The following is a 14,505-nucleotide window of genomic DNA, read 5'->3' on the forward strand; positions in this document are numbered from 1 at the left end:
GTGGAGTGATTTTAACTCCTAAAATCATATATAAGAATTTGTAACATGACATATCCTCATGTATAGCTCTGTCCAAGAAAATATGTTCATGCTAAAACACTGATGCTTTCAGGAACTGCATGAGGTGCACTGTGTTAAGGTCTGATTTGTCATTGCATTTGGTCTAAGGTCAGCAGCAAAATACAGACTGTAATATACTTGCTGTTCCATATTTAATACCTTGAGTGGACATACACTAAGATGACAAAAGTCATGAGATACCACCTAATATTCATTTGGACCTCCATTTGCCTAGGGTAGTGCAGCACTTCGATGTGACATGGACTTGACAAATCGTTGGAAATCTTTTGCAGAAATATTGTCTCATGTTGCTTCTATAGCCACTCACAATTTCAACATTGTTGCCAGTGCAGGATTTTGTGCATGAACTGACCTCCAGATAATGTCCCATAAATATTCGTTGGGGTTCAGGTTGAGCAATCTGAATGGCCAATTCCGTTGCTCGAGTTTTCCAGGATGCTCTTCAAACCAATAGTTAACAATTATGGCCCGGTGACATGGTGCATTGTCATCTATGAAAATTCCATCGTTGTTTGGGAACATTAAGTCCATGAATGCCTGCAAATGGTCTCCACATAGTCGAACGTAACCATTGCCAGCCAAACCTAACCATTTCCATGAAATGTATTTGTAGTTGCGAATATGAATAACCATCAGCTGTATAATGTAATGACAACAACGAAAATTTGTGCCGGACTGGGACTGCAACTCAGATTTCCCAGTTATCATGAGTGGTTGCTTACTGTTAGGCTATCCGAGTACCCCAAACTTCCATCTGTCTACAACCAAACTCGTACATGTATTATGTTTGGGTCTGGCCATATGTGTGCTTGGATAGCCTAATGGTAAGACGATTGCTCACAATAAGCGGGAAATCTGAGTTGGAGTTTCAGTCCAGCACAAATTTTCACTGTTGTCATTCCATTATACAGTTGATGGTTGTTCATATTCGCAACTGCAAATACATTTCATGTATTTCATAATAGCTGTAGTTGCCTAGTTGCTGCATGTCTGAAGGAATATTACATTTTGCTTACTACACAGGTGCTGCAGTATTGAATAACCATTTCCAGTCATCCAGTCAATGATTGATTAGCTGTGTTAGCTCACACTATTATGGAGCCATCACCAGTTCGCACAGTGCCTTGTTGATAACTTGAGTCTATGGCTTCCTAGGATCTGCGCAACACTCGAACACTACCATTGACTCTTACAACTGAAATTGTGACTCATCTGACCAGGCCATGGTTTTCCAGCCATCAAGGGTCCAACCGATATGGTCATGACTCCAGGAGAGGCATTGCAGGTGGTGTCATGCTGTTAGCAAAGGCTCTCGTGTCGGTCATCTGCTGCCGTAGCCCATTAATGACAAATTTTGCTGTACTGTCCTAATAGATACATTCATCGCATACCTCACATTGGTTTCTGGGGTTATTTCACACTGTGTTGCGTATCTGTTAGCTTTGACAACTACACAAACATCTGCTCTCGGTCATTAAGTGAAGGCTGTGAGCCACTGTGTAGTCCGTGGTAAGAGGAAATACCTGAAATTTGGTACTCTCAGCACCCTCTGAATTCCTTAATAATTTCCTAAATGGAATGTCCCATGCGTCTAGCACCAACTATAATGTCCCATTCTGAGTCTGTTAAGTCCCGTCATGCGGCCAGAATCATGTTGCAAACCTATTCACATGAATCACATGTGTACAAATGACAGCACAGCCAATGCACTGCCGTTTTATACCTTGTCTACGCGGTACTACTGACATTTGCTTGTGTGCATATTCCTGTCCCTTGACTTTTGCCACCTTCGTGTCTAACTGCATCTCCACCATTTGAGCACATCGCGACAAAGGGCTAACTTCATCACCAGATATTTAGATTTGTAGTTCTGAAAGGAATTCTCTGCTTATAGCCCGCACAGGGTACGGTGGCTGATGTGCAGTGACCAATTTTCATCCAAAGTTCTGGACGAGTTCATTCGTTTGTTTGGGGTGGGAGGCCAACAGTGTCTGAAACATTTTGACCAGTTGGCAGTGACAGAATCGAGGCCCACACCCTGCAGTCTTTCTCAAACGATAAAAAAAGTTTGTTACAAAAAGTGGAGGTTGCTATGATTTTGCATTTGGTCCTTATTACGTAATATGTTGCAGCATATGAAATTTAGCTAACATATTGAATTTTTCTTTAGACTTGACTGGTGGTGAGAAAATTTATCTGACATAGCACACTCATTTATGATTGCACTGCACCAGCAAAAGAAGCCACAGTAAAATATCCACATTCCTCGTATTCCATAAACAGTTTGAGATATCAAAATGAGATTTTGGCAAATAATAGCACACAAAGAGGTGAGCATTTTGCTATATGATATTATGCAAAACTTCATTATCTACTGTGTTATTCCGCTAGCTACAGACTTTTTCGATGAAAGAATGCAACTTTTAAGGGCCATTTATAGCTGGTGAAATGAAAATTCTGTGGGTTTTGGAACAACATAAGTGAAGACATTACACATTTATTTTGTACCAAGCATGTGCTGTTTCATAAACTATTGACCTTACTTTTCCTCATTTCCCCACTTAATAAATTTAATAAACTGCATTTTCAGAATTCTTTTGCAACTGTGTCTGCACAACATGTGAGGTGCGATTGTGTGAACTCCACTATGTTTTGGTAAAAGAAGCAAATCTTAATGTGGCAACCAGAGAAATGTGTAGGTTTTACTCAAAATTTGCCACTCGTGATGCTTCTCTGAAAGTTACAAATGGTTAAGAAGCCAGGCAAAAATAAATCACTGCATTTTTGCCAAAATTCTTTTCAGATACTAACCAAAGCAGAGGTGACAGTAGATCTTTTTGAATGGCCACCATGCAAATGTGGGTGTGGAGGGTTCCCACTTAATATTGACAGAAAATGTGAGCATGGGCTTCAGTTCAGAATGGCACTCCCCCTACAGCGCCTGCCTGTAACTTCCACCACTACCACTCTCCCCATACGTTCCCTGCTGTCTGCACATCTAACGGCCATGGCATTTTGTGTGCACTATAGAAACGCTGTAGAAAAAAAGAATTATTACCTTATAACTGACTCCTTTGGAAAAACTTTGGCAATATAGGCTGGTAGTACTAGGGAGTAAACCAGTTAAGTTTTTAGGTTTATATACCTTTCTTGGAGAACAGCGATCTTTGTTGTCATACAATTATTTAAAAACTATCTTGAATACAACCAATGTTAACTTCTGACAGGTTTCGTCCTTTAAGGTTTTTGAAAGATACTGTATTCCTTCTTTTCACAGAACTTCAGTGTTCATTGTGTCTGAATAATATTGTTTGATCATCATTTATATGGGATAATGAAAGCAAATAATGAGACATGGTTTTCAGGTCAGTCTTCACCATTCAGTAATCCAAAATACTTCTGATCAAGAAAAGCTGTACACCACATGTCAAAATCCACACTTTTTAAATACAGGCTGTACAAATATAGCCGAGATGCTGAGTCGCAGATAGGCACAACGAGAAGACTGTCACAAATAAAGTTTTTGACCATTAAACCCTTCGTCAACAGTAGATGACGACGCGCGCGTGCCCACACACACACACACACACACACACACACACACACACACACACACACACACACACACCCACACCCACACCCACACCCACGCGCGACTGCAGTCTCAGGCAGTTGGTTTCAGTTGCCTGAGACTGCAGCTGTGTGTGTGTGTGTGTGTGTGTGTGTGTGTGTGTGTGTGTGTGTGTGGGTGGTGGTGGTGGTGGTGGTGGTGGTGGTGATGGTGACGAAGGCCTTAATGGCTGAAAGCTTTATCCGTGACAGTCTTTTTGTTGTGCCTCTCTGTGACTCAGCATCTCCTCTATATGGAGAGAAGAAACTTTCCTTTTCATAATATTGTTACGTTCCATCCTGGATTTTCCATTGTTTGATTTTTGGCTGTACAAATATGTCATAGTTATGAATGCATACGCTGATATTCTTACTCAATAGCTTTGACTGAAATCAAGGATTGTGATAATTACAATTTGGCATTTGAATGTAATGAGTTGTGAAACTGCACACACATCTAGGGCTTTAGTGGCAGCAGTCTCTCAGAGGTTTAATTGACATCTTGTATGCGAGTGTGCCAACATTTTTTCACCTGCTCATTCAGTTTATATTTCTTACTATTTATTTTGAAGATTCCTAAAAGGACAGGTTGCCTCAACAGAACACGTGTGATTAATGAGCTGGAAGAGCATTTCCTGCAAAGTGAAACATGATGCAACAATATTTGATGCAGCAGGGTATTCCTAAGTTCATATTGAGGCCCCAAGTGTGATTGTAAAGATTTTGTTAGGCTCACCCTTAAGAGTGAAGAAAGTAGAGGAAATTTCCATTTTCTCGTAGTGACTTTATTCTAATTGTATGTGTTGCTGCTTCCTCATGAACCACTTACATGGGCATTCCGTAATTCGCAACCTTCTTAAGGAATGTTAGCACATTATGTAGGCAAAGCGGATTATTTGTGTGTTGAAGAACAATGCCCAAATATTATTTTCCTTTTGAGATAACAAGGAATTAATAGTGGCCAGTTCTTGATTGTTAGACAGATGCGAAAGAAATACTTGTTTTAGGTAATCTTTTAGGACAAGTACCTTGATAATAGTAAGCTTCATACTGTTAAATTCCGTGAATATTTTCATCTAGCTTAAATATAGAAACATAAAATTCCAGACAAGGATGCTGGGAGTTTTATATATATGTAAACAGACTATCAATCACGTAACATATGAAGTGAATAATGGACAAGTGATGACATGAATCTGGGGGGGGGGGGGGGGGGCATGTTGTTATAAGAAGGCAAGTTCAGTAATTGAGTAAGAGCAATTGACCCCTTTTTTATGTGTATTATCTGCTGCACTGTTGTTCTTTCACATGGTGAGTAGTACTCTGTTGACAAACCTGTTCCTATATTTTTAAAATTTTGTTTCATGTTACTACACATTGTGTGACTGATTATCTATAAATATGAAATGGTGTGTATGTTATTTCAGTCAATGTGCATGATAAAATATCTTTTTATGTACTGCTTATGTTTGTATTTTGCCATTGCTTACGTGCTTGTTCATTATTTCAAGTTATAGATTCTGACTGTTTCTTGCATCGTTTCACACACACGTTTGATTTCTGCTGCAGTTTTCTCAATTAAGTTTGTGCATTTTTGGCACACATTCTGTTTTTTCATAGGCAATCGAGCATTTTTTAGTCAGTTATAGCTTAGTGTATTCTGGGATTTTGTTTTCATATGCGATTAGTTTTTGTTAATATCATGAATATCTTTCTGTAACTTCTGGTTCTCTTTTATGACTTAATGTAATGATAGTATTCATGTTCATGATTAGTATAGGATTTGTGGAAAGAAGTTGCGTCTTATCTTCCCATGTTGTATGGTTATCAGGAATCTGTTTATTGTATATGAAATGTAATAGCCCTATAACTTGTATAAATGTGTTTCTTAACACACTGACCTAATCATCCTAAATGACTGAACTTCAAAGATAATTCCAAACATCAGTTCACTACACATTTTGTGTCTGCAAAAAGTTGAAGTGTTCATGAAGCAAATCAGTTAGTGATCCGTTGTAAGCAAACTATGGATCTTAATAGTGCCCCGATTTTAACTTTATGGTCAAGTATATTATATTTACAGCATCAGTACTTTTGCTCCATTGAAGAAAATTTAAATGTATAAAGTGTATTACTTAACAACTTCTGTAATTGAATACATATGCTCATTCTGATTATCTCCCTCTGCTGTTGCAAAGAGAATAAAAATTTAGATTTTATACAGGGTGTTTTAGTAAGAGTGTGCAAAAATGTAATGGGACGTAGAGGATGCACCACTGAACAATTTGAGGTAGGGAACCTGGAGTTGGAGAAGCCAGCTTAAGGAGATAATTGGAATAAAATCACATTACTGTTTTCTTTTTTATTTACATTAGTTACAGTTAACTGCAAATACCATCGCTGACACAATGAATCTACCATTTGTACTGTATCTCACAAAATGTGCAGAAACTGACAGTCATCACTCTCAGTGCAAGCATGACGTCAGCGAACAAGATTCTGATGCACCCAGACAAATACCAAGGGTGTTTTTCAAATCACATCACATCACAGGCAGCTACAATTCTGGCAACTAATTCCTTCTTCATATCCATGGAATATGACCTCCACTTCCAATCCAGTGACCAGGAAATACACCATTGAGATGGTTGTGGACATCCACAATGAAGTGAGGTGGTGCACTGACATGGTGTATCCATATCCTCTCACGAACAGCCAAGGGTATGTTCTCCAACAGCTCAGGAAGAACTTGTTGCACGAATCTCAAGTACAGGTGGCTATTCAGACAGCCAGGTAGATGATATGGCCCAATGATATTGTCGCCTACAGTTCCAGCTCAGATATTCACAGCAAAGCATAGTTGATGGTGTGACTCTATTACAGTGTGAGGGTTTTCCTCATCCCACACATGGCTATTCCTACTGTTGGAAATACCATCATGATCAAGTGCTGCCTTGTCAGTAAACAGCATGATTTGGATGAGATCTGGTCAATCATTCCTTTGTTGGAGCAACCACTGACTCAATGCAACCCTTGGTGCAAAGTCAGCCACAAGCATTGCATGGACCCATTGTGGATGATATGGGTGTAATTGTTGTTCATGGAGTACTTGCCATATGCTAGTGTGTGCAGCGCCCATTTCACATGCAATATGACTTCTCTGCTGCAACACGTTCCAGCACCTGCTTTTCACAGTTGGATGTGTGAAGTGGTTCTTACGTTGCCAGGTCTCCCATTTTTTCTTTACAATGAACCAATGTCCCTCATTCATTGATCAAGAGAAATAATAAATCATCGTGATGGATGATGCCTGTTAGGAAATCGTTCCCTGTACAGCCTTTCTTTCAGCAGTGAGAGCATTGTAACATACTTCCACTTACACAAGGTGTATGTCTCCCACTGCGGATCCGAGGGTTAGAATAGGCTCAAGGTATTCCTGCCTGTTGTAAGAGACTATTAAAAGGAGCCTCACACGTTTCAGCCTTTATGTGATGTTCCCCTGTAGGGTTTGACCTCCATTTTTCAAAATTTTCCCGAAGAGTGAGCCAATTGGGGAAGGGTACCTTACATGGTGCATAGAGTCCATCATGCGCTGAGACCTCTCACATTCTTTGTCAATGTGGATCTGCACTTCGCTCATTCTCCAACTATCCTCTGTGCATTATTGCTTTCTGCGTTGTCGACGATAATTGACTTCTTAGCTCATTTGCGCCTGATATCCAGCATGGTAACCAGTCCATTGTGGTGGGGCCGCTATGTTCGCTGTTGGTTGTAACCCCCTGACCACACAGGGATCACTAAGCTGATGCCTGCACCGTTAACTCCCCAAGGAGTAGATGCCTGTCACCCTAGGGCATCAGGACTCCCGGCAATGGCCATCCTACCAGGTGGCCTTTGCTGCGGCTGGGTGGCACCCATGGCGAGGCCCCCTGGTCACAGTGGGTGGCATCAGGGCGGATGACATGCCATGAAGCATAGTACATCATCTCTTGCTAGTGGTCCAACACCAGCAGTCTCTAAGCGATCAAGCACTAACGTCAATGCTAATAAGAAATAAGACTCCAAATGCCCCCCCCCTTCCTCCCCTCCCCCGGCCACACCATGAGAGGAGCAGAACCTGGTACCTCACATGTACAAGAGTTGATGGGGACTCTTTCGTGTCAGTGAAACCTAAGTTTTTTGTGGAGCATTTAGAGCACAAGTTTTTGGAGGTGGATGGCTTGTCCAAAATGGGGTCAGGGTCAGTCTTGATCAAAACAGCATCCTCTGCCCAGTCACGGGCACTACTCGCCTGTGACAAGCTGGGGGATGTTTCTGTTTCCATCACACCTCATAAGAGCTGAAATATGGTCCAGGGTATCATATATCGCAGGGACTTTGCTTTGCAGTCAGATGATGAGCTGCACGCCAATTTAGAGCGGCGAGGTGTCCATTTCGTCCAGCGTGTCTGCTGTGTTCTGAGGAATAATCAGGTTGCCACCGGTGCCTTCATCTTCGCCTTCGTGGGTGACCCATTACCCGAGGGTGACTCATTACCCGAGAAAGTCAAGATGATATTCTACCGCTGTGACGTAAAGCCGTATATCCCTCCCCGGATGCAGTGCTTTAAGTGCTGGAAGTTTGGCTGTATGTCTTTCTGCTGTACTTCCAGCGTCAACTTTCGGGATTGTGGATGTACTTTACATCCCAATACTCCCTGTGTCCTGCCTCCCATCTGTGTCAACTGCGGAGAACAACATTCGCCTTGCTCGCCAGACTGCAGGATTCTCCAGAAAGAAAGAAAAATAATGCAATACAAGACCATAGACTAACTGACCTACACTGAGGCTAAGAGAAAATATGAGAGCCTACATCCTGGGCATATGACGTCAACCTATGCCGCCACTACGACAACGGCTCTACCATCTTCCGTTCCGCCGCATACAGTTGGCTCTCAGAGCCGTCAGCCTTTACCTGCCCCCTTGATGGTGGGGAACACTTCCCTGTCTGTTGCTCCTGCACCACATACTTCAGGAGCAACACCCCTCCAATCATTGGGGACAGTCCCCACTTCTCAGCCCGAGAAGTGTAGGTCTTATGCCACAGGGTTTTTCGGCTTTGGGGGATGGAATGGTATAACAGTAAGCACAACAAACTGTGTGTCATTAAGGAAACTATGAATGTATGGAACTCTTCCATGCGGTCCTCTTGCAGGAAATCAGTTGTCTTCTGCTGGCTCCACCTTGGCCATATGTGGCTAACGCGTGGTTACCTCCTCCGTCACGGGGGGGCCACCTCAGTGTCACTGTGGCTCACAAATGACGGTCATCCATTTCTTGCTGGACTGCCCACTTTTAGCCGCTCTTTGGTGGACTTTTAACTTTCCCAGCACCCTACCTTCAGTGTTGGGCAACAATGTCTCAACAGCAGCTTTAGTTTTATGTTTTATTTGTGAGGGTGGGTTTTATCATTTGATCTAAGTTCTAGCTCATGTCCTTTGTCCCTCTGTGTCCTCCACCCTAGTGCTTTTATGGTGGAGGTTTTAATGTGTTGCAGAGTGGCTGGCTTCTCGTTTTTATTCTCATGGTCAGCCAGCCCTGGTAATCTGCTTTCTTGTGTTGATTTCTTCTACATGTTCAGTGAGTTCTGCGAAACTATACCGGTACCGCTCCGTCCTGTTGTACTGTACATCTCTGACTATCACTGAGTAATGAATGGATCTGTCATTGATTCATAGCACATTCTATCATGGGCCAATGTAAATACGATGCAACAGAGCCATTATATGGACAACTAAAGTAAACAAAACCTGCACTGTGACTTCCTAGTAATCGGGCTTGTCCTCCTTGTTTTCTTGCAGCAATTGAAGAGTAAACATCACAGTACGTATCAACTTTTACACATATTGGTTTAAATATGCTGGAAAACAGTAATGCTAGACAAAGCGATAGACAAGTTTACTTCCATATCTCCTTAAGTTGGTGTCTCTGACCCCAGGTTCCCTACATCAAATTGTCAGTGGAGCATTCTCTATGTGCTCTTACACTTTTGCATGCTCTTAAGGAAACACCCTGCATGTATAGCTTCTAAATTTAGTTTTGTAATTTAAATTTGTGTGTGTAGAAATATGGAATAGAATAAACAATAAATGTTTTATATACTATCATCTTACCTTTATCTGTACATATCCACTACCTAATATATAAGCGATCTTGTCGGACATCAGATGCAGAAGCTACTTATGACAAAAAAATACAGTCTATGAGATAACTATGTGGCTTGCAGAGTACATTTCACAAAATACTCTTAACACATTTTAATAAAGTTTGCTCTCTCTCTCTCTCTCTCTCTCTCTCTCTCTCTCTGTGTGTGTGTGTGTGTGTGTGTGTGTGTGTGTGTGTGTGTGTGTGTGTGTGAATTTAGACTGTGTTGTCTTCCGAGTGTAGTTGACATAAATTTAATCTGACTTTTACTTAATTCATAGGCATTTCATAGTTCTTCTGGCAAGTTCAGCTTCAGCGGAGGATCAGTTAGAGTGGTGTGGACTAGTTGAATCTAAAGTGAGGCACCTTATAGGCAATTTGGAACGCAATCAGCATATAACATTAGCACACGTGAACCCAGAGTGCTTCCCTCCTCTTGATGCTGAACCCGGTGTATTCTGTTCCATGTGGTTCATTGGACTTGTTTTTGCCAAAACTGAGAATTTAAATGTTGATCTCACATACGACATTCAGTCATTCACTAACTCCGGTAAGTTCACCAATGCTATAAGTCTTCCAAACAGCTTTAGCATTTTCATTGTATTTAAACATTGGCTTTGTGTGAATTTTTATCATTTGTATGTATGTCTGTGCAATGCTAGGCATATCTTTTTCCATGTACATATAGAGATTACCTCAATTCGAACTAGGAAGAATTCCCTTAAAAACAAAAATACAAAATGATGATGATGATGATGATGATAACAGTAATTCACTGTACATCCGTTCTCCTAAAAAAGGAGAAGACACTTGTTGCTTATGTTCAGGAGTTAGTAAATAATGTCAATATTAAGTGTCCGTTGTGGTTGATAGGTAAACTTTTTGAGTGTGCTACTTATGTTAGTGTGTTCTGTAAAACAGAGAAGTAATTTAATGGAAGTTACAAGTAATTAGTTGATTAACAAAGTCTCTGAATTTTAAGGGATGATTCACATTATTGCTGAAGTAACAACTCTGAAAGTCATGGGCTATTCTTCATTCTTTTGGCCTTAAATACTTAAAATTTATTTAATTGTATTAGGACTTGATTGAAGTGGTCAGTATTTGCATACACACAAAATTTGTTCAAATAATTAGAGTATAGTAAATATCTACCTCCAATCATTCCTTTTAGTCTTCATACATTCTAATGTGAGTGCAGTTTCAGGTTTTGTCTTATCCATTTTCCTGGACAGTGTCTGGTGAAAAACAAAAACGTGTGTGGAAAACACATTAATTCCTCATAGTATTATTTATTTGCACACAACAAAAATGCATGCAACACTGTACATTACCTAGCTTTTTGTTTGTGTTTTTATTGTTAGTTCTGTTTGTCAATATATTTTCATGTTTATAATTTCTTCTGCAGTCATTTGCACTCCTTTTGTTAATGTCAGAGCACAATTTTTCATGTGTTTTTCTAGTTCCACTTTCAAATACCTTCTTGAGAATTGGGCCCTTTTTTTACAGTAGCTACAAGAAACATGATCTTTTACTACTGAAAGTAAGTTTGATTTTTTTGTGTGTATTAAATAGAATTTCCATATTATTACTTTCAGGAATGAGTAGTTGCATTTCATCAGATCATTTTTGTTATGCTAGGTGAAGATTCTGCATCTGAATTTCCTGACATTTGAAAGTTTTGATCTTTTTGTTGACCATTACTTATGTTAATTATATCCTTGTTATGAGAAGGGAAGTTGCTACTCACAATATAGTGGAGATGCTGAGTTGCAGATAGGCGCAACAAAAAGACGCGCACACACACACACACACACACACACACACACACACACCTCACCACAGTTGCCTGGGACTGCAGTCATGTGTGTGAGTTGTGTTTTTGTGTGTGAGCTTATGTGTGTCTATTCTTGATGAAGGCCAATGGCCGAAAGCTTTAACTGTGAGAGTCTTTTTGTTGTGCCTACCTGCGACTCAGCATCTCCGCTGTATGGTGAGTAGCAGCTTTCCCCCTCATAATATTGTTACATTCCATCCTGTGTTTTCCATTGTTTAATTATACCCTTAGTGCATTAGGTAATAAACAGTACCTCTTCTAGTGTAACCCATTCTTGAGTACTGCTCAAGTGTTTGGGATTCCCACTACATATGATTAAAAGAAGGAAATGAAGCAATTCAGAGGCTTGCTGCTAAATGTGTTACTGGTAGGTTTGATTAACAAGCAAATATTAAGGAAATTCTCCTTCAATTCAAATGGGAATCCCTCACGCCATTTGCAAGTGGAACAAGGAAAGGAATGACTAGTCATGGTACAACATACCATTTTGAATTTTCTGCACTGTACATTTAGTCTCTGTGAATGTTTCTGTTAAAGAAAGAGGTTACACTCAGTTCAACAGTATGGTTGCTGATCCATTACCAGTAATAAAATCCCACATAGTGCAATTATTGTCTCTCTCTCTCTCTCTCTCTCTCTCTCTCTCTTTTTTATTAAAATATTGGCAACTGGTACTCTACAGACAAACAGTTCAGAAACAAGTTGCTGTTGCTTCTGAGAATCAGTATCACCATTGACATAGTTGTCAGCCGTATTCATTTTTGGCGCAGTTTTGAAAGAGTTGTGTCAAAGTGACAAAATTATACTTGTATTGAAAAAATCCTTCCGTTCCAATTTTCGATACATTTCAGATACTTGACAACACCAAACATTATACAGAAAGTTAGTTTGAGTATATTTCTGAGTGTTTCTTTGTGTGATTACTAGATGGTATTTTCTACATGGCGGGACACCTGATTCAGTATCACTTTCTCTAGTTAAGAGCGTATCGTCGTCATTGTACTCCTCATATACATTGTCCGCACAGTCAAATGTATATGACACCACACATTACACTGACTCATCTTGCAGAAACACTAACATTTCAGCAGTCACTTCTCTCTCACTCTGCAAGATTCCTTGGATTCCTTTCTGAGGAAATGTTGTTATAGCTGTAATGCAATGTTTGCTTTGTTTATCATTGCCATTGCTATGCTTTGCATCAACACCACTAGCACTGTTGTGAATTGCTTGTTGACTAAACAGCTCAACTACACTCCGTAGCCTCATGCTGTGCTAACCATTGGGTACCTCCAGTCCTGTACCCTGTTGCCATTAGCAGCGAATATTGTGGTTGCATGGTAGACAATATGTAGGGCATCGAATGCATAAACATCACTACCTTTTGTGACCTTTCACTCAAGGGGTTCCTTGTTAGTATACAGATGATACAGTAGCAAAAGAGCAATCAGTTAGCATGGAAACTACGGATTGATAATCCTATCTTTTAGTATGGAAACTACAAATAGAATTACTATTTTGCTTGTGATTAGCAGTATGCATGATTCCAGTAAAATTGCTGAGCTATCTTCTGTTTGGTAGTTAACTTTGTTTGTTAATTGTACTTGGTTGAATTTGAAATGACTAAAAATTTCAGTTTCTTCAAGAATATTAATTGTAAAACAAAGGAAAAGTTTAAGTGAGCAACAGAACAAGTGGGGAAAAAATGCCGCGTTCATTCAGTAAACATACGGTTGTGGTATACTCAAAGGAGAAGATTGTTGTTTGTGACTCTTTTGTCATATTCTGTAATTGCCCTCTTCATTGCAGAGTACTGCTTTTTCTTCTATTAGTGCCTGTATACCAGTCCTATCCATACTTTATGAGATGCCAAGAGAACTTGTTGTAGAGTTCTGAAAGCTTAAGTTTAAATGTCTCTTTCTGCCATTTGTGGGTCTGTCAGCACTGAAAAAGTAGTTTCCATTTAAGCAGCTAAGATTGGCACGCTGTCCCGTCTCTCTCAATCCAAAAGTTCACAGCTTTGGATGTCCTTTGGACTTGTAATTTCTTTACAGTGTAAGTTAATATAACAACTTCAGCATTTTGTAATCTAAATTTTAGAGCAGTAGTAGTAGAAACAAACAGAAATAAGGAAAAATAGCATGATAGACACTGTAAACCTAACTCAGTATTCAGAATAGGGAAAAATACCATAAAGATTCACATTAATTTAATTTTATATGTAATGATCCATTTTTGTCACCAAGAACGTGGATTGGAATGAATGAATGAATAAATAAATAAATAAATCTCTTTTATTTTTGTGTGTAATTCATTATTCCTCTTGAAACTGTTAGTTAGCTACACTCAGATGTGTTCGACGATTTGGCAGTGTTCAGTAAACAAGAATCATCTGTTAAAACTGGGAACCGGTGGAGGAGATTAGCCATTACACACCTTCTGGGAATACAATTGCAAGAACTGAAGGTACAAGTGCTCAGAGTAGAAAATAATATTCCTAACACTCCTCTTTTGGAAGCAGAAAGAGATTAATAGAAGAATTTAATACATACTATATAAATAAGAAAATAGAGCATGGATAGACGAAATGGAAACAACATATCAACTAAATGGAGGAAGAAGAAAAAAGTAATCAATTATAAATCAGTGGGAGAAAGAAAAGTAGGATGACCAAGGAGCAGATGACTTCACTGTTGAGGGTACAGGCTGTAGGCTTACTCCGTGAGTTGAAGAAGAAGAAGAAGAAGAAGAAGAAAGAGATTAAATGGAAGGTGGGGCGGAACAGATTACAGAGAC

At 39.8% G+C, this 14,505-nt stretch overlaps 1 protein-coding gene across 5 annotated transcripts in view; it reads left to right on the forward strand.

Annotated features, from left to right (window-relative positions):
• LOC126485133 (poly(A) polymerase type 3-like) overlaps positions 1–14,505 on the forward strand; it is a 186,432-nt gene that overhangs the window by 96,621 nt on the left and 75,306 nt on the right. For all 5 annotated transcript variants that reach the window (XM_050108777.1, XM_050108780.1, XM_050108779.1 and 2 more), the window contains one exon: positions 10,154–10,422. In XM_050108777.1, coding sequence (XP_049964734.1) covers positions 10,154–10,422 — 269 coding nt within the window. The remainder of the gene's footprint in view (positions 1–10,153; positions 10,423–14,505) is intronic.

This window comes from Schistocerca serialis, chromosome 6, assembly GCF_023864345.2.
Source record: "Schistocerca serialis cubense isolate TAMUIC-IGC-003099 chromosome 6, iqSchSeri2.2, whole genome shotgun sequence".
Taxonomy (NCBI): domain Eukaryota; kingdom Metazoa; phylum Arthropoda; class Insecta; order Orthoptera; family Acrididae; genus Schistocerca; species Schistocerca serialis.